The sequence below is a fragment of the Hyperolius riggenbachi genome, chromosome 2, assembly GCF_040937935.1.
Source record: "Hyperolius riggenbachi isolate aHypRig1 chromosome 2, aHypRig1.pri, whole genome shotgun sequence".
Classification (NCBI taxonomy): Eukaryota; Metazoa; Chordata; class Amphibia; order Anura; family Hyperoliidae; genus Hyperolius; species Hyperolius riggenbachi.
The window spans coordinates 566,466,007-566,491,114 of record NC_090647.1 but is presented as its reverse complement, the minus strand read 5'-3'; the positions used below and the strand labels follow the sequence as shown (position 1 = coordinate 566,491,114).

Sequence of the window (25,108 nt, the reverse complement as noted above, 5' to 3'; positions counted from 1 at the left end):
AGGAGTTCCTGAGCCTGGTGGTTCTGCTTGGTCAGGAGCGCACACCGTGCCAGTGTTTAAAAGCAACTTCTGAAGTATGTTCAGCTCAGGAAACTGAAGAAAGAATGTTTCTCTGCTATGAAAAGGAATAAGCGTTCAGAATTGGAGTAAAATCATTAAAATTACAGTTTCAAAAATGCAAAAATTGGCTTCAGAAACAAGAATTTTCAGCCAATAGTGACGTCTACAAAATGGCCACCAGGGATTCCCTGGTTCCCGGAGGCCACACTTAAGTGGCAGTATCGGCAGTTTTAACATGAATGGGCCACCCAGGGGGACCAGGGTATCCCCTATTCTGCTCCCCTGACCCTGAATCATGTTGAAAGCCGCTTGTTCTGCCACTCTAACATAAGACCGGGAATTACCCGGCGGCCATTTTGTTGGTGTCACTGTTTGCTTGTGACCACTTCTGAGGATATTGGCGTGAGATTATCCCAAGGTAAGTATTCATAGTTAATTTACAATTAATGGCATTTTTATTTCAACTCTTTCTGGAAATCAGTGCCCCTATACTCATTTCATCTAGGGGGGTGAGCACCCGGGGTGTTCATTTGTTAAAGGGGACCTCCCGGATGCCACCATGAACAACCCCAACCCGGTGGTAGCCAGCCCTTGTTTTCTCCTGGGGCACCGGAGGTGGGGAAGAGGCCCTTGTTTATGGATTAGACAATGGCTCTGGGGGAGAGGGGAAGGCTTGGCTGCTCCTCTCCCCCAGAGCCCCCCCATACCATGGACAATGCGGGGTCAAAAAAAGCTGAGTTGATGTTACCTTAGAGACATTTTTAATATGTATGTCATGAGGGTATATTACTGTTATTTTCGAAAATAAAGGATTGTAATTATTGATATAGTATAAAAAAACACCACTAAATGGAAAAAAAAAACACCTTTATTGCCAAACAAAATATTATCGCTATACATTTTACTAGGGACATCATTTAACCTCCCTGGCGGTTTATTTATTTTGCCAGGGAGGCTGCAATGTGTTTTTTTTTTAATAAAAAAAAAAATATTTCATGCAGCCAACTGAAAGTTGGCTGCATGAAAGCCCACTAGAGGGCGCTCCTGATCCGTACTTTCGATCGCCTCCGGCAATCGAAAGTAACAAGATAGGCCTATCTTGTTTCGCTTTCCTCGTCGCCATGGCGACGAGCGGAGTGACGTCATAGACGTCAGTCGACGTCCTGACGTCAGAGCCGCCCGATCCAGCCCCTAGCGCCGGCCGGAACTGTTTGTTCCGGCTGCGCTGGGCTCGGGCGGCTGGGGGGACCCTCTTTCGCCTCTGCACGCGGCGGATCGCCGCGGAGCGGCGGCGATCGGGCAGCACACGCGGCTGGCAAAGTGCCAGCTGCGTGTGCTGCTTTTTTCAGAACTGAAATCGGCCCAGCAGGGCCTGAGCGGCGACCTCCGGCGGCATACCCCGAGCTCAGCTCGGGATTACCGCCAAGGAGGTAAAAGAGACTCTGAAGTCTCTAAAAAAAAGTCTTTTTATTTCAAAAACATGTTTAATATGTTATCCCTAACTAAACCGCCGCATTCTCCGCCGCGGAGTTTGGTGGGACTTAGATAGATTACAGCCGCGGGGATGCGACAGTTTAGTTAGGGATAACATATTAAACATATTTATGAAATGAAAATACTTTTTTTAGAGACTTCAGTGTCTCTTTAAATGTTGTAGCCAAGACAAATGCCGAAATAAAATGTTTGGGTTTTATCTAAAATAGCACATTTTATTTTAAAACTATAAGGGCCTGCTGAGCCCACAAATGCAGTTGTGTCCACTTTTCAGTTACATATCAGGGCCCGTTTCCACTTGTGCGGTGCGGAATCGCTGCGGATTCACCGCTAACGAAATCGCATGCAAATTTTACCGCGATTTCACATAGGTTAGTGTATATGCGATTTTAACCATGTCAGTGCCTGTGTGATTTTACATTGGTTTCATGCGAAATCGCGGTTTTCCTATTAAATACATTGTATGCGATTCGCATAGCTGTGTGCGGCGAGCGAATTCCGAGGGCTCTGCCGTGCAGATTTTTTCTGCACAGAAAAACGCACAGAAATTCTGACCTATGGAAACAGTCCGATCCACTTGTATTGGCTATGCGAATCTGCATGCAGGAAACGCATGCACATTGGCTCTAGTGGAAACGGGCCCTGAATGTTACAGATGCTGAAAAGCGGACAGAAGCAGACACTGAAAACTAAGAAATAATGATCTTTTTTCCTTCTTTTTGCTTCTTAGTCTCTTTATAATGCATACAAATTAAAATAATTCTTAGAAAAAAGCACCCCTTCCCCCCCAAAGAAAGCCTAAGTGGTGGTAAAAGAAACAATATATGGATCATTTTGGTGTGATAAGCAGTGACAAAGTTATTGGCAAATGAATGGGAGGAGCATGATGTGAAAATTGTTGCGGTTTTTAAAGGGAAGGTCTGAGGTGTTTAAAAATCTGAAATCTACTTACCTGGAGCTTCCTCCTGCCCCTTGCAGCTGTCCTGTGCCTTCACCGCAGCTCTGCTCCCTGCCGGTGGCCCGGGGTCCCCTCTGGTGCAAGATGCCTAATACGCTCCAGCGTGCGGTTCATGGAGTCACACTGACGTCATCCAGACTGTACTATGCAGGCGCAGTAGTTCTGCGCAGGACAGTCTGCTCCGGATGATGTCAGCGCGAGTCCGTGAGCCGCACGCTGGAGTGCAGTAAGATGCCAACCTGCTGAGGGTGGCATCTGCACTGGAGGGGACCAGGAGCCACGAGGGCACAGGACAGCTGCCAGGGGCTGGAGGAAGCCCCAGGTCAGTATAAGTAAGTATATTGTTGATTTTTAAACACCTCGGACATTCCCTTGAACCTCCCTGGCGGTGCTTTTCAGTCTGGAATTGTCAGTCAAAAGTGGTACATTTTTTCTAGAATTTTCAGCCTGCAATTCTTAAGTCCAAAACCAAAATATGACAGAGTAGAAGCCTGGTAGACCTTCTGCATAGAAATAAAAGACTAGAACACACATTTTGTGAATTAATTACATTTATGAAAACACGTAAACATTTTGAAACGGTACTAATAATAGAATAGTCAAAAACAGGGCAGAGGTCAGTAACAGTATGGCAGAAGCAATTAGCTCAGAAGCAGTTGGGAACAAAATGGCTATATTGTTACTATCCTGTGCTTTCAAATAAGCTTTTCTGCCATCTCTGCCTTGGCAGTCAGGTGACACAGGGGAGAGATCAAATTACAACTTGTGATTAGAGACAAATGAGGCTAAACACTCTCACTCTCTCTCTCTCTATATATATATATATACACACACACACACACAAACACATGTACATAGAAACATGTACATACATACATGTATGTACATACATACACATACATGTACATACATACGTACATTTACATACATATGTACATGTGTGCACGTACATACCTGTATGTACATGTATGTACATACCTGTATGTACGTACATGTATGTGTATGTATGTATGTACATGTATGTGTATGTATGTACATGTATGTGTATGTATGTATGTGTATGTACGTACATATATGTACGTACATGTACATGCTTGTACATACATGCAGGTACATACATGGACATGCATGTACATACATGCAAGTCCAAGCATATACATACATGTAACTACGTGTGTGTATATATATATATATACTGTATATGAATAATATATATATATATATATATATATATATATATATATATATATATATATACATACACATACATACAGACCGATTTCTCTCTTTTCTTTTACATTAGTTTTGGACCTGAACATCTTCAGGTCCACTTTAAAAATTAGCCCCACCCCCACCGCGTAACTTCACGATGCCCTTGCCGCCCCGCCGGGTCGCCAGAAGAATAGAGGGTACTTGGGGATCCCAGCGGCCGAAAAACTGGAGAAAAATTATTCCAGGGGAGAAGCCTGGGTCCCGCTGGCAGCGCTGATCGCGCACGGGACCCAGTTCAGCAAAGCAGGGGGCACATTTCTGACAGCCTGACCTGAGCACGAGCTTACCGCTGCGCACATAGAAATCACAGGCCGTGCTCAGGTCAGGCTTACCGCTGCGCACATGGAGATCACAGGCCGTGCTCAGGTCAGGCTTATCGCTGCGCACATGGAGATCACAGGCCGTGCTCAGGTCAGGCTTACCGCTGCGCACATGGAGATCACAGGCCGTGCTCAGGTCAGGCTTACCGCTGCGCACATGGAGATCACAGGCCGTGCTCAGGTCAGGCTTACCGCTGCGCACATGGAGATCACAGGCCGTGCTCAGGTCAGGCTTACCGCTGCGCACATGGAGATCACAGCCCGTGCTCAGGTCAGGCTTACCGCTGCGCACATGGAGATCACAGGCCGTGCTCAGGTCAGGCTTACCGCTGCGCACATGGAGATCACAGCCCGTGCTCAGGTCAGGCTTACCGCTGCGCACATGGAGATCACAGGCCGTGCTCAGGTCAGGCTTACCGCTGCGCACATAGATATCACAGCCCGTGCTCAGGTCAGGCTTACCGCTGTGCACATGGAGATCACAGGCCGTGCTCAGGTCAGGCTTACCGCTGCGCACATGGAGATCACAGGCCGTGCTCAGGTCAGGCTTACCGCTGCGCTCATAGAAATCACAGCTCAGGTCAGGTCGGGATTACCACCAGGGAGGTTAAAGGGAAAAAACCAGTGGTTGAGAAATTAAGGTCTAGAGATGTATAGATATTTGGGGCAAATATTGAATACACGAGCTAAATGATGTACCTTCTGTTCTCAAAAATTTACTAAAGTTCAAGAAAACAAGTTTTTTAAGAGTCTTACAAGGAGGCAAACGGTGCATGAGTTCAAAACCACACTAGATATATTTACTATTCCCAGCGGTGACTACGGCTATTGAATACGCACTAAACATTATGGACAGCTGCAAACAGTTTATTGATGTCACCAGTGGGCGGATCTCTTACGCCCCCTGGCTCCCCCAGATATCGTTATACGGTTATACACATAAAGTACATATAACACAGCATGCAGGGGCTCCACGAAGGTAGCAGTGAAGGTGTGGAGGTGTCTGATGGGGTCACACAGGGCGTAAAAGGAGATCTGCCCGGCCTCATAATCCAGATATATCCTGACTCTATCACTGGGGATCCCATCACGTAACTCGATCTCATCACTGTCATGTCTCACCGAGTAGAAATCTTCATCTCTCCACAAACACCAAGACTTGTTATTCTCTCCAATCTCTGACTCGTCTCCTCTCCTGGCTATACTGGGGTAACACATCCCGACACTCCATACATCTGATCCCCCAACATCCACTTCCCAGTAATGTCGCCCTGAGGAGAAGCTCTGGATGCTCATCACATGAGGATAATCCTTAAATCTCTCTGGTGTTCGTGGACGTTTTTGGCTTTGTGAGTAGGATACAGTTTTCCTGTCATCGGATATATGTAGACTATTATAAGCTGTGTTTACATCCAGTAATATGTCTGCAGGCTGTATAGGGACCCCCCCAGTTACCCCACACATGATATCAGCTAGTCCTGTGTGTAATGTGTGTGAGATGCCGGCCACATCCAGATCCCCTCCATCATGGAACTGCTTATCATGTCTGTCCTCCGTGTCACACGAGTCACCTGTGTCTGATTCCTGTAAGACAGTCAGTGGATCAGTCATGTTACACAGCTCCTCAATGTGACGCATCTTTCTGGACAGCTTCTCCTTCTTTTTCTCCAGCTGTCTGATACCATCATCATAGCCTTGTACCTGCCTTGGGATGTCACTCAGGACTCTCTCCTCCAGGTCCTTCAGCTGTCTCCCGAGGTCTCTAAACAGGGCAGTGACTCTCTCTGTTTCAGCATCTGCTGTACTTCTGCTTGCCTTTAGACTCTGGACTCTTTTCTCAGTCTCCTTTTCATCTACCATCAGTTTCTGCAGATCATTTCTCAGCTTCTTCTTCTTCTCCTTAAAGGCCTCATCCAGTGACATCATCTTATGACCAACATGTCCCCCGATCACATAGCAGGACACACAGACACATGAGGCATCCTCAGTGCAGTAATACTCCAGGATCTTCTTATGGACGGAGCATCTCCTGGTCTCCGGGGAGGTGGTGGGGGCACATAAGACGTGTTCTGGTGCCTTGCTGTGGACTCTCAGGTGTTTATCACACAGAGAAGCGTCACAGTGCAGACAGGACATAACAGCAGGTACAGGAGAGTCCACACAGTAAGTACAGAGGACTCCGGATGCCTCCTGATCTGGCTGAGTAGGCAGGAAACGCTCTGCTATGTTCCTCAGAGCAATGTTTGTCTGCAGTCCGGGCCGCTCCTTGAACCTCTTCCTACATTCAGGACAGGAATAACCTGCAGAGCCCTCCTGTGAGTCCAGCACACGATCTATACAGACCCGGCAGAAGTTGTGGCCACATCTCAGGGTTACAGGATCTGTATAAATAGCCAGACAGACGGGACACTCCAGCTCCTCGCTCAGATCAGCAGACGCCATGGCTGGCAGCAGGAAGTGAATGCAGTAGAGTCAGTCCTATCATATTACAGAGGGAAGCTGAGCTTAACTCCTGATGCACCGCGACCCTGCAGCTTCCTCCCCCCACAATATACTAAACACTCACTACCAACACCCACCAACCACTTTACCTGAACTCCTCCACAGCTGATGGTCAACTCACTCATTCCAACCACACCTTCCCTTATCTAACCTACCTTCTGTATAAACCAATGACACAACTCATTCAGCTGAAATTATACTTTACTATCAGCCACAGCTGTTCACATACAAACATTTCATAATATAAAATGTAGCATAAGTGATATAAATTATAGAATAACAGTTAAACAACCATAAAAAAATAACAACAGTGTCAACGTATAACAAAAATCAAAGTGTTATAACTATGCTGGTGGTGGCATCCGTCGAGTTGGTAACAGCGCCCCGTTGATGACATAACCGCATGTTTTCACAGGGGTTGCTATTACCAAGGCAACGGACACATGGGAGAGGAAGAAGATAGAGGCTGTGGGGATCCTGGAAGGTGAGTTGTTACTGCACTGTGCCTGCTCTCCCCTGCCGCTGCGCCTATACCTAGCTACCTATACTGGGGCAACTATACTGGCTACAAATACTGGAGGCACCTACCTAGCTCACCTATACTGGGGGCAACCATACTGGCTAACCTATACTAGGGGTACCTATAATTGGCTACCTATACTGGGGGCAACTATATTGGCTACCTATACTGGAGGCACCTACCTAGCTAACTTATACTGGGGGCAACTATACTGGCTACCTATACTAGGGGTACCCATAACTGGCTACCTATATTGGGGGCAACTATACTGGCTACCTATACTGGAGGCACTTGCCTGACTAAACTATACTGGTGGCACCTATACTGACTAACTATACTGAATGCATCTACCTAGCTAACCTATACTCAGGGAAACTATACTGGCTAACCTATACTAGGGGTACTTATAACTGGCTACCTATACTGGAGGCCCCTATACTTGGCTACCTATACTGGGGGGGGGGTACTTACCTAGCTAGCCTATACTGGGGGCAACTATACTGGCTACCTATACTGGAGGCACCTACCTGGGTATCCTATACTGACGGGAACTATACTGTCTACTTTTACTGTGGGTAACTATACTGGCTATCTATACTGAGGCACCTATACCTGGCTACCTATACCGGGGGGACCTAAACCTGGCTAGCTATATTGGGGGCACCTATACCTGGCTACCTATACCGGGGGCATATATGCCTGGCTACCTATACCGGGGGCATATATGCCTGGCTACCTATACCGGGGGCATATATGCCTGGCTACCTATACTGGAGGGACCTAAACCTGGCTACCTATACTGGCAGCACCTAGACCTGGCTAGAACGGTTTAAACGTGAACTTGTTCGCGCAAACAACGCGGATTCGCGTTTGCATCGAAACGCTACCTTTCGACCCGCCCCCTATACTACATCATTGGGCTAAGCTTTGACCCTCTACATCACAGTCAGCAGACACATGGCAGCCAATCAGACTGCACTCCCTCTTGGACCCCCCCCCCCTTATAAAAGGCAGCAGCGTCGGCAATGTTCTCACTCTGTCTGCTGCTGCTATAGTGAGAGAAGGGAGAGACATTGGAGAGATAGGGAAGGCGATAGTTAGGAGGTCTGTTAGCTTGCTCCTTGCTGACAGGGCCGGATCTGTACTCTATACCGCCCAAGGCCACTGTCACCAGCCGTCCCTCTTCGCTATAGGTAGCGAGATGACCCCTCCCCCTTCCCTCCAGTATAGGAAGACCCCTTCCCTCTAGTGTAGATAGCCTGGTGACCCCCCAGTATAGGTAGCGAGATGACCCCCCCCCCTTCCCTCCAGTATAGGAAGACCCCTTCCCTCTAGTGTAGGTAGCCTGGTGACCCCCCAGTATAGGTAGCGAGATGACCCCTCCCCCTTCCCTCCAGTATAGGAAGACCCCTTCCCTCTAGTGTAGGTAGCCTGGTGACCCCCCAGTATAGGTAGCGAGATGACCCCTCCCCATTCCCTCCAGTATAGGAAGACCCCTTCCCTCTAGTGTAGATAGCCTGATGACCCCCCCAGTATAGGTAGCCAGATGACCCCTCCCCCTTTTCCTCCAGATGACTCCCTTAAATGACAACTGTAATGAGAGGCATATGGAGGCTACCATATTTATTTCCTTTTAAACAATACCAGTTGCCTGGCAGCCCTGCTGGTCTATTTCTCTGCAGAAGTGTCTGATCCACACCAGAAACAAGCATGCAGCTAATCTTGTCAGATCTGACAATAATGTCAGAAACACCTGATCTGCTGCATGCTTGTTCATGGCTAAAAGTATTAGCAGGACAGCCAGTCCACTGGTATTATTTAAAAGGAAATAAATATGGCAGCCTCCATATTCTTCTCACTTCAGCTGTCCTTTAACCTCCTTAGCGGTAACCCCGTGTGTGACACGGGGTAAGCCGCCGGAGGGTGCCGCTCAGGCCCTGCTGGGCCGATTTGCTTAATTTTTTTTTTGCTGGACGCAGCTAGCACTTTGCTAGCTGTGCCAGCACCCCGATCGCCGCCGCCGCGCGCCCGATCGCCGCTATCCGGTGCGGCGCGCGGCCCCCCCCCCCCCAGACCCCGAGCGCTGCCTGGCCAATCAGTGCCAGGCAGCGCCGAGGGGTGGATCGGGTCTCCCAATGACGTCCCGACGTCGGTGACGTCGGTGACGTCATCCCGCCCCGTCGCCATGGCGACGGGGGAAGCCCTCCAGGAAATCCCGTTCTTTGAACGGGATTTCCTGATCGCCTATCGCCGGAGGCGATCGGCGGGGCTGGGGGGATGCCGCTGAGCAGCGGCTATCATGTAGCGAGCCCTCGGCTCGCTACATGATAAAAAAAAAAAAAAAATTAAAAAAAACTGTTGCGCTTCCCCCTGGCGGTATTTTTCATACCGCCAAGGGGGTTAATCCCTTCCCCCCCCCCCCCCTTCAGTATAGGTAGCCAGCTCACCGCAGCAGCCATCAGTGTCACTCATTTCTCTGCTCGTCTCCAGTGCAGAAGCTTCCTTTTCCCTTCTGTCTCCAATGCTGCCCAAGTCCATAGCCGCCGGCCACAATGAAAACGTGCACAGAGAGCAAGGTGGCTGCTGCACAGGTGGCTAGCAGCAGAGTACCGCGGTTAAGCGCTTGCCTGATCTCTCTGCATTGCAACATTTGCAAGCTTGCAAATGCTGCACCAGTTTAGCCTGCTGCTTTGGTGCCCTTGCTCCTGTGGTGCCCTAGGCTATGGCCTAGGAGACCTTGGCCTAAATCCAGCCCTACTTGCTGATGTTTGTTGCTGAAAAGCACCCCAAAAAAGCCCTTTTGAGAGCTAATGTTCTTTTAATGTGTTTTTTTTTTTTTTGTGGCCCACTGACACTGCATATACAGCCCTGCCTGTCACAGCTGGCCCTTGCTGATTGCTATACTGTGCCAGGCCCAGCACATTCAGTGCATACCTTTTCACTGCACCTGTGTGACTGCTGCACATTGTATTATAATACCAGTCACTGCATACCTTTCACTGCACCTGTGTGACAGCACGCTGTTTTATATACCAGTCACTGCATACCTTTCACTGCACCTGTGTGACAGCACGCTGTTTTATATACCAGTCAGTCACTGCATACCTTTTCACTGCACCTGTGTGACTGCACATTGTTATACCAGCAGTCACTGCATACCTTTCACTGCACTTGTGTGACTGCACATTGTTATACCAGCAGTCACTGCATACCTTTTCACTGCACCTGTGTGACTGCACATTGTATACCAGTCACTGCATACCTTTCACTGCACCTGTGTGACTGCACATTGTATACCAGTCACTGCATACCTTTTCACTGCACCTGTGTGACTGCACATTGTATTATACCAGCAGTCAGTGTATATCTTTCACTGCATCTGTTTGACACCACAGTGTTTTATATACCAGTCAGTGCATACCTTTTCACTGCATCTGTGTGCCTGCACATTGTATTATACCAGCAGTCAGTGCATACCTTTTCACTGCACCTGTGTGACCGCACATTGTTATACCAGCAGTCATTGCATACCTTTCACTGCATCTGCGTGACCGCACACTGTTTTATATACCAGCAAGCAGTCAGTGCATCCATTTTCACTGCACCTGTGTGACTGCACATTGTATTATACCAGCAGTCAGTGTATACCTTTCACTGCACCTGTGTGACAGCACATTGTATTATACCAGCAGTCAGTGTATACCTTTCACTGCATCTGTGTGACTGCACATTGTATTAGTCAAGTCAGTGCATACCTTTCACTTCATCCCCCCCAATATGGACAAAACAAGAGGCAGAGACCAAGCCAGAGGCAGGCCACCCGGCCGGCAGGTCTGTTCGAGGTCGTGTTGAAGTGATTTCGTGCGGCCCTGGACCAAAGTACAGTGTTCAGAAGGCACGTGTCATCAACTCCCAATATTGTCAGGACGTAGTTGACTATTTAACAGAGAACACCTCATCTCCTGCAGCTTCCCCATGGAACCGTGACATATCTTCCTCCTCCTGCTCTGATTTTGATTCAAAAACTACAGGATTTTTTCTCAATTTGTTTTTACCATTTTCCTACTGACCCCCCCCCCCCCCAATTTACACGGCACATTTGGTGATGATAGCGTATACAGGGGCTTTGCTATTCTCCACGGAAATCGGTGCATTGACTTCAATAGAAAATGCCTTTGGAACGCAAAATTTGGTATTTGCCTGCGGAACACAGAATTTCAACAAAATCAGAATTTGGTTGTTCCGACCAACCCCAGCCATTAAGCCCCTCCCTCTCTCCTTGACATGTCACGTGGAGGAGGTGGTCCTGCTACATCTATACGGGGGGGGGGGGGGGGGGGGCGACCCTAGCAAGGTGGAGACCCAATGATTAGGATTCAGTGCAGCTTATACAGTAATACAGTGACAGTGGCACTGCAGTAACCGCTAGCAACCAGATTCCAGTTCACAGGAGTCAGATACACCACCCCTCTGTGTCCCCAGAGCAAGAGAGGTCCCTGCTGGGAGAGGTCCCAGTTATGTGGGTGCTATTGGGGGGGGGGGGGTACTCCTCTGAAAGCTGCTGACTATGGGGGAGGAACTGCAGGGCTTGGGGGAGGAGCTGCAGGGCTTGGGGGAGGAGCTGCAGGGCTTGCAGGAACTTCCCTGCCCCCTTTGATGCTTCCCCTCCCTTCACTGATTTTTTTTTTAGGGATTCACTGGACTCTTATTTTAAAAAGGGATGATCAATGAGATGCAAAAAAAGCTGAGTTCATGCAGGGATATGCAAATTCTGTATGTACATATATATGGCATATCTACACCCCTTAAAGGGCAACTGAAGTGAGAAGAATATGCAGGCTGCCATATTTATTTCCATTTAAACAATACACTTTGCCTGGCAACCTTGCTGATCTATTTATAATAATAATCTGAACATTTGTATAGCGCTTTTCTCCTGTCGGACTCAAAGCGCTCAAGAGCTGCAGTCACTGGGACGCGCTCAAGAGGCCACCCTGCAATATTAGGGAGTCTTGCCTTGAACTCCTTACTAAATAGGTACTTGACCTAGCCAGGATTCGAACCCTGGTCTCCCATGTCAAAGGCAGAGCCCTTAATCAGTACTCTATCAAGCCACCACCTCTATCCAGCCACTATCCAGCTACTGGTTGCAGTAGTATCTGAATCACACCAGAAACAAGAATGCAGCTAATCCTGTCAGATCTGACAATAGTGTCAGAAACACCTGATCTGCTACAAGCTTGTTCAGGGGCTATGGCTAATAGTATTGGCCATACACTTATAGATTAGCAGCAGATTCGACCATCAGACAAATTCCTATTAGATGCCTGTCAGGTCAAATCTGACAGGAATCTAGCTGATGTGTGCCACACACAAGGAACAGATTTCAGAATTAAATCTATTGAAAATCAATCGAAATGCATTATTGCACCATTCAATCTAATGCAACTCTACGGGCCAACGATCGTCTGCCAGAAGCCAAACGACCTAGATTTTCCATCCGGACCAATCAAGCAAATCGATCGAAATCAGCCAGAAATCGATCGATCAGCCAATCGATTATGCTTCCTGCTGCATCAATTTCTAGCCGACTCGTTCAGAGCGGTTGAATTGGTCGTCAATCGATGGCTGAAATCAACCAGTGTATGGGCCCCTTTAGCGGCAGAAGATCAGCAGGACAGCCAGGCAACTGGTATTGCTTAAAAGGAAATAAATATGGCAGCCTCCATATCCCTCTCACTTCAGCTGTCCTTTAAAACTTCACTTGCACATCAGGGGCGTAGATGTGCCTATTTATTTATTTACCAGTCGGCTTGCGATCACTGGCACGCGCCTGTTTGTTGCCATCACACTCCCACCGGTCCATGATCAGTGAATGGAACATGCGTTCCCAAAGCCCATCAAACTGCCTGTAATCAATGAAAACCAGCATCAGTGAGATGCCTGTGCTCATTCACTAACTGAAAGTAAAAAACAGATTCTTGTGGCAAAAAATGTAAAAATACACCCACATACACTATTTTATATAAAAAATAAATACACTTCTTTGACTCCATACGTCCCAAAATAAAAGACTTGTAAAAAAAAAAAAAAGAGTGACATTGTTTAAAAATTACATACAGTGGAATCTCGTTTGGTATAGTAAACTCTGATATAGTAAACATCTGGATATAATAAATTCAGTTATCAGGTCCCAAATGCATCTGTATAAATATATAATGTATGATCAATTCTGATATAGTAAACTACTTTTCCTGGTCCCTTGTCATTTACTATAACGGGATTCTACTGTACTTACCTTAGAAACATTTTTAATATGTATGTCATGAGGGTATGTTACTGTTATTTTTGCAAATAAAGGGTTGTAATTATTGATATAGTATAAAAAAAAACACCACTAAATGGAAAAAAAATACACCTTTATTGCCAAATAAAATATTATCGCTATATATTTTACTACATTTTACTAGGGACATCATTTAAATGTTGTAGCCAGGACAAATGCGCAAATAAAATGTGTGGGTTTTATCTAAAATAGCAAATGTTATTTTAAAACTATAAGGGCCTGAGCCCACTAATGCAGTTGTGTCCACTTTTCAGTTACATATCAATGTTACAGACGCTGAAAAGCGGACTGAAGCGAACACTCCGTTAGTGGGCTCAGTCCCTAATGGCTGAAAACTAAGAAATAATGATTTTTCTTCATCTTTTTGCTTCTTATTCTCTTTAAAATGCATACAAAATAAAATAATTCTTAGAAAAAAGAACCCCCCAAAGAAAGCCTAAGTGGTGGTGAAAGAAACAATATATTGATCATTTTGGTGTGATAAGCAGTGACAAAGTTATTGGCAAATTAATGGGAGGAGCATGATGTGAAAATTGTTGTGGTTTATAAAGGTCTGAGGTGTTTAAAAATCAAAAATCTACTTACCTGGGGCTTCCTCCAGCCCCTTGCAGCTGTCCTGTGCCTTTACCGCAGCTCTGCTCCCTGCCGGTGGCCCCGGGGTCCCTCCGGAGCAAGATGCCTAATCTGCTCCAGCGTGCGGTTCATGGAGTCACACTGACGTCATCCAGACTGTACTACGCAGGCGCAGTAGTTCTGCGGTGTACAGTCTGCTCCGGATGACGTCAGCGCGAGTCTGTGAGCCGCACTCTGGAGTGCAGTGAGATGCCGACCTGACGAGGGCGGCCTCTGCACTGGAGGGGACCGGGAGCCATCGGAGCTGCGGCGAGGGCACAGGACGGCTGCCAGGGGCTGGAGGAATCCCCAGGTAAGTATATTGTTGATTTTTAAACACCTCGGACATTCCCTTTAAGGGGAAAAAACCTGTGGTAGAGAAATTAAGGTCTAGAGATGTATAAATATTTGGGGCCAATATTGAATACATGAGCTACAAGATGTCTGTTCTCTATAAGTTACCAAAGATCAAGAAAACAAGTTTTTTACGAGTCTCACACGGAGGCAAACGGTTAGATGAGTTCAAAACCACACTAGATATATTTACTATTCCCAGCAGTGACTACGGCTATTGAATACGCACTAAACATTATGTACAACTGCAAACAGTTAATTGATGTCACTAGTGGGCGGATCTCTTACACCCCCTGCCTCCCCCAGATATCGTTATACAATTATACGCATAACGTACATATAACACAGCATGCAGGGGCTCCACGAAGGTAGCAGTGAAGGTGTGGAGGTGTCTGATGGGGTCACACAAGGCATAAAAGACGATCTGCCCGGCCTCATAATCCAGATCTATCCTGACTCTATCACTGGGAATCCCATCACGTAACTCGATGTCATCACTGTCATGTGTCACTGAGTAGTATTTCTTATGTCTGCGCAAACACCAAGACTTGTTATTCCAGCCAATCTCTGACTCATTTCCTCTCCTGTCTATACTGGGGTAACACATCCCGACACTCCATACATCTGATCTCCCAACATCCACTTCCCAGTAATGTTGCCCTGAGGAGAAACTCTGGATGCTCATCACGTGTGGATAATGCCGAAATCTCTCTGGTGTTTGTGGCCGTTTCTGCCCTGTTGAGTAGGATACAGTTTTCCTGTCATCCGATATATGTAGCTTATTATAAGCTGTGTTTACATCCAGTAATATGTTTGCAGGCTGTACAGGGACCCCCCCAGTTACCCCACACATGATGATATCAGCTAGTCCTGTGTGTAATGTGTGTGAGACGCCGGCCACATCCAGATCCCCTCCATCATGGAACTGCTTATCATGTCTGTCCTCCGTGTCACACGAGTCACCTGTGTCTGATTCCTGTAGGAAAGTCAATGGATCAGTCATGTTACACAGCTCCTCAATGTGACGCATCTTCCTGGACAGCTCCTCCTTCTTTATCTCCATCCGTCTGATACCATCATCATAGCCTTGTACCTGCCTTGGGATGTCACTCAGGACTCTCTCCTCCAGGTCCTTTAGCTGTCTCCTGAGGTCTCTAAACAGGACAGTGACTCTCTCTGTTTCACCATCTGCTGTACTTCTGCTTGCCTTTAGACTCTGGACTCTTTTCTCAGCCTCCTTTTCATCTGCCATCATTTTCTGCAGATCATTTCTCAGCTTCATCTTCTTCTCCTTAAAGGCCTCATCCAGTGACATCATCTTATGGCCAACATGTCCCCCGATCACACAGCAGGACACACAGACACAGGCAGCATCCTCAGTGCAGTAATACTCCAGGATCTTCTTATGGACGGAGCATCTCCTGGTCTCCGGGGAGGTGGTGGGGGCACATAAGACGTGTTCTGGTGCCTTGCTGTGGACTCTCAGGTGTTTATCACACAGAGAAGCGTCACAGTGCAGACAGGACATAACAGCAGGTACAGGAGAGTCCACACAGTAAGTACAATGGACTCCGGATGCCTCCTGATCTGGCTGAGTAGGCAGGAAACGCTCTGCTATGTTCCTCAGAGCAATGTTTGTCTGCAGTCCGGGCCGCTCCTTGAACCTCTTCCTACATTCAGGACAGGAATAACCTGCAGAGCCCTCCTGTGAGTCCAGCACACGATCAATACAGACCCGGCAGAAGTTGTGGCCACATCTCAGGGTTACAGGATCTGTATAAATAGCCAGACAGACGGGACACTCCAGCTCCTCGCTCAGATCAGCAGACGCCATGGCTGGCAGCAGGAAGTGAATGCAGTAGAGTCAGTCCTATCATATTACAGAGGGAAGCTGAGCTTAACTCCTGATGCACCGCGACCCTGCAGCTTCCTCCCCCCACAATATACTAAACACTCACTACCAACACCCACCAACCACTTTACCTGAACTCCTCCACAGCTGATGGTCAACTCACTCATTCCAACCACACCTTCCCTTATCTAACCTACCTTCTGTATAAACCAATGACACATCTCATTCAGCTGAAATTATACTTACTATCAGACACAGCTGTTCACATACCAACATTTCATAATATAAAATTTAGCATAAGTGATAAAAAGAATAGAATAACAGTTAAATATAACATTAAAAAAATAACAATAGTGTTAACAATAAGGTATAACAAACATCAAAGTGTTATAACTTTGCTGGTGGTAACTAGGCAGCCCCGTTTCTAGGATCAAGTGGACCCGGTGACTGCCCAGAGCGAAGCGGCGCAGCGCTAGGGGTGGGGAGCAGTGGTGGGGCAGAACGATCATAAAGCTAAACAACTCACCTTCCGGGATCCACCACAGCCTCTTTCTTCTTCCTCTCTCAGGCGTCCGTCGAGTTGGTAACAGCGCCGCTTGATGACGTAACCGCGTGTTTTCACAGGGGTTGCTATTACCAAGGCAACGGACACCTGGGATAGGAATAAGATAGAGGCTGTGGGGATCCGGGAAGGTGAATTGTTACTGTGCTTTGCCTGCCCTCCCCCGCCGCTGCGCCTATACCTAGCTACCTATACTGGAGGCACCTGCCTGGCTAAACTATACTGGGGGCAACTCAACTGACTACCTATACTGGAGGCACCTACCTAGCTAACCTATACTGGGAGCAACTATACTGGCTAACCTATACTAGGGGTACCTATAACTGGCTACCTATACTATAGGCACCTATACTTGGCTACCTATACTGGAGGCACCTGCCAGACTAAAATATACTGGGGGCACCTACCTAGCTAACCTATACTGGGGACAACTATACTGGCTAACCTATACTAGGGGTACCTATAACTGGCTACCTATACTGTAGGCACCTATACTTGGCTACCTATACTGGATGCACCTATACTTGGCTACCTATACTAAAGGCACCTATACTTGGCTACCTATACTGGGGGTATCTACCTAGCTAACCTATACTGGGGGCATTTATACTGGCTACCTATACTGGAGGCACCTACCTTGGTAACCTACAGTGGTGTGAAAAACTATTTGCCCCCTTCCTGATTTCTTATTCTTTTGCATGTTTGTCACACTTAAATGTTTCTGCTCATCAAAAACCAATAACTATTAGTCAAAGATAACATAATTGAACACAAAGTGCAGTTTTAAATGATGGTTTTTATTATTCAGTGAGAAAAAAAACCTCCAAATCTACATGGCCCTGTGTGAAAAAGTGATTGCCCCCCCTTGTTAAAAAATAACTTAACTGTGGTTTATCACACCTGAGTTCAATTTCTGTAGTCACCACCAGGCCTGATTACTGCCACACCTGTTTCAATCAAGAAATCACTTAAATAGGAGCTATCTGACACAGAGAAGTAGACCAAAAGCACCTCAAAAGCTAGACATCATGCCAAGATCCAAAGAAATTCAGGAACAAATGAGAACAAAAGTACTGTAATTGAGATCTATCAGTCTGGTAAAGGTTATAAAGCCATTTCTAAAGCTTTGGGACTCCAGTGAACCACAGTGAGAGCCATTATCCACCAACCTTCCCAGGAGTGGCCGGCCGACCAAAATTACCCCAAGAGCGCAGAGAAGACTCATCCGAGAGGCCACAAAAGACCCCAGGACAACATCTAAAGAACTGCAGGCCTCACTTGCCTCAATTAAGGTCAGTGTTCACGACTCCACCATAAGAAAGAGACTGGGCAAAAACGGCCTGCATGGCAGATATCCAAGGTGCAAACCACTTTTAAGCAAAAAGAACATTAAGGCTCGTCTCAATTTTGCTAAAAAAAACATCTCAATGATTGCCAAGACTTTTGGGAAAATACTGTGTGGACCGACGAGACAAAAGTTGAACTTTTTGGAAGGTGCGTGTCCCATTACTTCTGGCGTAGAAGTAACACAGCATTTCAGCAAAAGAACATCATACCAACAGTAAAATATGGTGGTGGTAGTGTGATGGTCTGGGGTTGTTTTGCTGCTTCAGGACCTGGAAGGCTTGCTGTGATAGAAGGAACCATGAATTCTACTGTCTACCAAAAAATCCTGAAGGAGAATGTCCGGCCATCTGTTCGTCAACTCAAGCTGAAGCGATCTTTGGTGCTGCAGCAGGACAATGACCCAAAACACACCAGCAAATCCACCTCTGAATGGCTGAAGAAAAACAAAATGAAGACTTTGGAGTGGCCTAGTCAAAGTCCTGACCTGAATCCTATTGAGATGTTGTGGCAGGACCTTAAAAAGGCGGTTCATGCTAGAAAACCCTCAAATAAAGCTGAATTACAACAATTCTGCAAAGATGAGTGGGCCAAAGTTCCTCCAGAGCGCTGTAAAAGACTCGTTGCAAGTTATCGCAAACGCTTGATTGCAGTTATTGCTGCTAAGGGTGGCCCAACCAGTTGTTAGATTCAGGGGGCAATTTCTTTTTCACACAGGGCCATGTAGGTTTTGAGCTTTTTTTCTCACTTAATAATAAAAACCATCATTTAAAACTGCATTTTGTGTTCAATTATGTTATCTTTGACTAATAGTTAACGGTTTTTGATGAGCAGAAACATTTAAGTGTGACAAACATGCAAAAGAATAAGAAAGCAGGAGGGGGGCAAACAGTTTTTCACACCACTGTATATGGCATATCTACACCCCTTAAAGGGCAACTGAAGTGAGAAAAATATGCAGGCTGCCATATTTATTTCCATTTAAACAATACACTTTGCCTGGCAACCTTGCTGATCTATTTGGTTGCAGTAGTATCTGAATCACACCAGAAACAAGAATGCAGCTAATCCTGTCAGATCTGACAATAATGTCAGAAACACCTGATCTGCTACAAGCTTGTTCAGGGGCTATGGCTAATAGTATTGGCCATACACTTATAGATTAGCAGCAGATTCGACCATCAGACAAATTCCTATTAGATGCCTGTCAGGTCAAATCTGACAGGAATCTAGCTGATGTGCGCCACACACAAGGAACAGATTTCAGAATTAAATCTATTGAAAATCAATCGAAATGCATTATTGCACCATTCAATCTAATGCAACTCTGTGGGCCAACGATCGTCTGCCAGAAGCCAAACGACCTAGATTTTCCATCCGGACCGATCAAGCAAATCGATCGAATTCGGCCAAAAATTGATCGATCAGCCAATCGATTATGCTTCCTGCTGCATCAATTTCTAGCCGACTCGTTCAGAGCGGTTCAATTGGTCGTCAATCGATGGCTGAAATCAACTAGTGTATGGGCCTCTTTAGAAGCACAGGATCAGCAGTACAGCCAGGCAACTGGTATCGCTTAAAAGAAAATAAATATGGCAGCCTCCACATCCCTCTCACTTCAGCTGTCCTTTAAAACTTCACTTGCACATCAGGGGCGTAGATGTGCCTATTTATTTATTTACCAGTCTGCTTGCGATCACTGGCACGCGCCTGTTTGTTGCCATCACACTCCCACCGGTCCATGATCAGTGAATGGAACGTGTGTTCCCAAAGCCAATCAAACTGCCTGTAATCAATGAAAACCAGCATCAGTGAGATGCCTGTGCTCATTCACTAACTGAAAGTAAAAAACAGATTCTTGTGGCCAAAAATGTAAAAATACACCCACATACACTATTTTATATAAAAAATAAATACACTACTTTGACTCCATACTTCCCAAAATAAAAGACTTGTAAAAAAAAAAAAAAAAAGAGTGACATTGTTTAAAAATTACATACAGTAGAATCTCGTTTGGTATAGTAAACTCTGATATAGTAAACCTCTGGATAAATTCAGTTATCAGGTCCCAAATGCATCTGTATAAATATATAATGTATGATTAATTCTGATATAGTAAACTACTTTTCCTGGTCCCTTGGAGTTTACTAGAAAGGGATTTTACTGTACTTACCTTAGAAACATTTTTAATATGTATGTCATGAGGGTATGTTACTGTTATTTTTGCAAATAAAGGCTTGTAATTATTGATATAGTATAAAAAATACACCACTAAATGGAAAAAAATACACCTTTATTGCCAAATAAAATATTATTGCTATACATTTTACTACATTTTTCTAGGGACATCATTTAAATGTTGTAGCCAGGACAAATGCGCAAATAAAATGTGTGGGTTTTATCTAAAATAGCACATTATATTTTAAACCTATAAGGGCCTGCTGAGCCCACTAATGCAGTTGTGTCCAGTGTCCACTTTTCCGTTACATATCAATGTTACAGATGCTGAAAAGCGGACTGAAGCGGACACTGCGTTAGTAGGCTCAGACCCTAATGGCTGAAAACTAAGAAATAATGATTTTTCTTCATCTTTTTGCTTCTTATTCTCTTTAACATGCATACAAAATGAAATAATTCTTAGAAAAAAGAACCCCCAAAGAAAGCCTGAGTGGTGGTGAAAGAAACAATATATTGATCATGTTGGTGTGATAAGCAGTGACAAAGTTATTGGCAAATTAATGGGAGGAGCATGATGTGAAAATTGTTGTGGTTTATAAAGGTCTGAGGTGTTTAAAAATCCTCCAGCCCCTTGCAGCTGTCCTGTGCCTTTACCGCAGCTCTGCTCCCTGCCGGTGGCCCCGGGGTCCCTCCGGAGCAAGATGCCTAATCTGTTCCAGCGTGCGGTTCATGGAGTCACACTGACGTCATCCAGACTGTACTATGCAGGCGCAGTAGTTCTGCGCAGTACAGTCTGCTCCGGATGACGTCAGCGCGGGTCTGTGAGCCGCACTCTGGAGCGCAGTAAGATGCCGACCTGACGAGGGCGGCCTCTGCACTGGAGTGGAGCAGGAGCCACGAGGGCACAGGACGGCTGCCAGGGGCTGGAGGAAGCCCCAGGTAAGTATATTGTTGATTTTTAAACACCTCGGACATTCCCTTTAAGGGGAAAAAACCTGTGGTAGAGAAATTAAGGTCTAGAGATGTATAGATATTTGGGGCCAATATTGAATACATGAGCTACAAGATGTCTGTTCTCTAAAAGTTACCAAAGTTCAAGAAAACAAGTTTTTTACGAGTCTCACAGGGAGGCAAACGGTTAGATGAGTTCAAAACCACACTAGATATATTTACTATTCCCAGCGGTGACTACGGCTATTGAATACGCACTAAACATTATGGACAACTGCAACCAGTTTATTGATGTCACTAGTGGGCGGATCTCTTACACCCCCTGCCTCCCCCAGATATCGTTATACAATTATACGCATAACGTACATATAACACAGCATGCAGGGGCTCCACGAAGGTAGCAGTGAAGGTGTGGAGGTGTTTGATGGGGTCACACAAGGCATAAAAGGAGATCTGCCCGGCCTCATAATCCAGATCTATCCTGACTCTACCACTGGGGATCCCATCACGTAACTCGATGTCATCACTGTCATGTGTCACTGAGTAGTATTTCTTATGTCTGCGCAAACACCAAGACTTGTTATTCCAGCCAATCTCTGACTCATTTCCTCTCCTGTCTATACTGGGGTAACACATCCCGACACTCCATACATCTGATCTCCCAACATCCACTTCCCAGTAATGCTGCCCTGAGGAGAAGCTCTGGATGCTCATCACGTGTGGATAATGCCGAAATCTCTCTGGTGTTTGTGGCCGTTTCTGCCCTGTTGAGTAGGATACAGTTTTCCTGTCATCCGATATATGTAGCTTATTATAAGCTGTGTTTACATCCAGTAATATGTTTGCCGGCTGTATAGGGACCCCCCCAGTTACCCCACACATGATGATATCAGCTAGTCCTGTGTGTAATGTGTGTGAGACGCCGGCCACATCCAGATCCCCTCCATCATGGAACTGCTTATCATGTCTGTCCTCCGTGTCACACGAGTCACCTGTGTCTGATTCCTGTAGGAAAGTCAATGGATCAGTCATGTTACACAGCTCCTCAATGTGACGCATCTTCCTGGACAGCTCCTCCTTCTTTATCTCCATCCGTCTGATGCCATCATCATAGCCTTGTACCTGCCTTGGGATGCCACTCAGGACTCTCTCCTCCAGGTCCTTCAGCTGTCTCCTGAGGTCTCTAAACAGGACAGTGACTCTCTCTGTTTCACCATCTGCTGTACTTCTGCTTGCCTTTAGACTCTGGACTCTTTTCTCAGTCTCCTTTTCATCTGCCATCATTTTCTGCAGATCATTTCTCAGCTTCATCTTCTTCTCCTTAAAGGCCTCATCCAGTGACATCATCTTATGGCCAACATGTCCCCCGATCACACAGCAGGACACACAGACACATGAGGCATCCTCAGTGCAGTAATACTCCAGGATCTTCTTATGGACGGAGCATTTCCTGGTCTCCGGGGAGGTGGTGGGGGCACATAAGACGTGTTCTGGTGCCTTGCTGTGGACTCTCAGGTGTTTATCACACAGAGAAGCGTCACAGTGCAGACAGGACATAACAGCAGGTACAGGAGAGTCCACACAGTAAGTACAATGGACTCCGGATGCCTCCTGATCTGGCTGAGTAGGCAGGAAACGCTCTGCTATGTTCCTCAGAGCAATGTTTGTCTGCAGTCCGGGCCGCTCCTTGAACCTCTTTCTACATTCAGGACATGAATAACCTGCAGAGCCCTCCTGTGAGTCCAGCACACGATCAATACAGACCCGGCAGAAGTTGTGACCACATCTCAGGGTTACAGGATCTGTATAAATAGCCAGACAGACGGGACACTCCAGCTCCTCGCTCAGATCAGCAGACGCCATGGCTGGCAGCAGGAAGTGAATTAGTGTTGTCCGGATCATGAACGATTCGGATCTTTGATCCGAATCTATTTTATGAGTCGATCATCCGAATCATCAAAATGAACGATTCGGATCGCAAAAGGGGCGGGGCCAGGAGCGACACGCCCCCTCTCAGCGGGCAGCGGGGTCTTGGAAGCAGAGCAGAGATGGATCGCTCTGTTGGAAGGGAGGCAGCCTTGCAGGGAGACAGGTAGATGAGAGAGAGGGGACATGGGTGCCACTGCCAGATATGTGTAGAGCACACATACTGGCTATAATCTGCTGCTCATTACAGGCTGGCTGTTCCGTAGTGCTGCACAGTGAACACATTGGAAGCTTTTGGCTCAGCACAGCTCAGTAACTTTGCAGACACTGTGATTGAAAGGCAATATAATCCTCCTGCACTCGGCACTAAACAGCTGCACTTATCTTCTGGGAATGCTTTCTTTCACTGTGCGACCTTTTCTTTGAAAGTGTACAGATGAACATATAGGTGAAATATATGTAAAGCATATGACTTCAGCATGTGGGTATTACGTGCAAACATTTCTGCTCTCTGCTCGTCCCTCCTCCCTTCTCTGTCCACTCCCTGCCCTCTGTCCATCTTCTCCCCTTCTCTGTGTGTCCACTCCCCTTCTCCTGTCCACAGACCTGTCCTGCTGTTCATTTCACCCCGAATGCTTCCTGTAGTAAAATGATCCGAGATTCGGATCAAAGATCCGGATCTCTTCAATGATCCGATTCGAATCATCCGGATCATTGAAAAGATCCGAACTTCCCATCTCTAAAGTGAATGCAGTAGAGTCAGTCCTATCATATTACAGAGGGAAGCTGAGCTTAACTCCTGATGCACCGCGACCCTGCAGCTTCCTTCCCCCACAATATACTAAACACTCACTACCAACACCCACCAACCACTTTACCTGAACTCCTCCACAGCTGCTGGTCGCCTCACTCATTCCAACCTCACCTTCCCTTATCTAACCTACCTTCTGTATAAACCAATGGCACATCTCATTCAGCTGAAATTATACTTTACTATCACACACAGCTGTTCACATACAAACATTTCATAATCTAAAATTTAGCATAAGTGATAAAAAAAATAGAATAACAGTTAACCATAAAAAAATAACAATAGTGTTGACAATAAGGTATAACAAACATCAAAGTGTTATAACTTTGCTGGTGGTAACTAGGCAGCCCCGTTTCTAGGATCAAGTGGACCCGGTGACTGCCCAGAGCGAAGAGGCGCAGCACTAGGGACGGGGAGTAGTGGTGGGGCAGAACGGGCATAGAACTAAACAACTCACCTTCCGGGATCCACCACAGCCTCTTTCTTCTTCCTCTCTCAGGCGTCCGTCGAGTTGGTAACAGCGCCGCTTGATGACGTAACCGCGTGTTTTCACAGGGGTTGCTATTACCAAGGCAACGGACACCTGGGATAGGAATAAGATAGAGGCTGTGGGGATCCTGGAAGGTGAGTTGTTACTGCACTATGCCTGCTCTCCCCTGCCGCTGCGCCTATACCTAGCTACCTATACTGGAGGCACCTGCCTGGCTAAACTATACTGGGGACAACTCAACTGACTACCTATACTGGAGGCACCTACCTAGCTAACCTATACTGGGAGCAACTATACTGGCTAACCTATACTAGGGGTACCTATAACTGGCTACCTATACTATAGGCACCTATACTTGGCTACCTATACTGGAGGCACCTGCCAGACTAAAATATACTGGGGGCACCTACCTAGCTAACCTATACTGGGGACAACTATACTGGCTAACCTATACTAGGGGTACCTATAACTGGCTACCTATACTGGAGGCACTTATACTTGGCTACCTATACTAAAGGCACCTATACTTGGCTACCTATACTGGGGGTATCTACCT

At 46.4% G+C, this 25,108-nt stretch overlaps 3 protein-coding genes across 3 annotated transcripts; all 3 read right to left on the bottom strand.

Annotated features, from left to right (window-relative positions):
* Positions 1-3,045: 3,045 nt before the first annotated feature.
* Positions 3,046-6,692, bottom strand: LOC137547414 (E3 ubiquitin-protein ligase TRIM39-like). Its single transcript, XM_068270991.1, has one exon. It carries the CDS (start codon positions 6,544-6,546, stop codon positions 4,981-4,983), a length of 1,566 nt encoding a protein of 521 aa, XP_068127092.1. The 5' UTR covers positions 6,547-6,692; the 3' UTR covers positions 3,046-4,980.
* An 8,014-nt stretch (positions 6,693-14,706) lies between these two features.
* Positions 14,707-16,272, bottom strand: LOC137545308 (E3 ubiquitin-protein ligase TRIM62-like). Its single transcript, XM_068266423.1, has one exon. It carries the CDS (start codon positions 16,270-16,272, stop codon positions 14,707-14,709), a length of 1,566 nt encoding a protein of 521 aa, XP_068122524.1.
* A 4,217-nt stretch (positions 16,273-20,489) lies between these two features.
* LOC137547410 (E3 ubiquitin-protein ligase TRIM39-like) lies at positions 20,490-23,199 on the bottom strand. The gene has a single exon (XM_068270987.1). The coding sequence runs from the start codon at positions 23,186-23,188 to the stop codon at positions 21,623-21,625; it is 1,566 nt and encodes a 521-aa protein (XP_068127088.1). The 5' UTR covers positions 23,189-23,199; the 3' UTR covers positions 20,490-21,622.
* Positions 23,200-25,108: the final 1,909 nt, after the last annotated feature.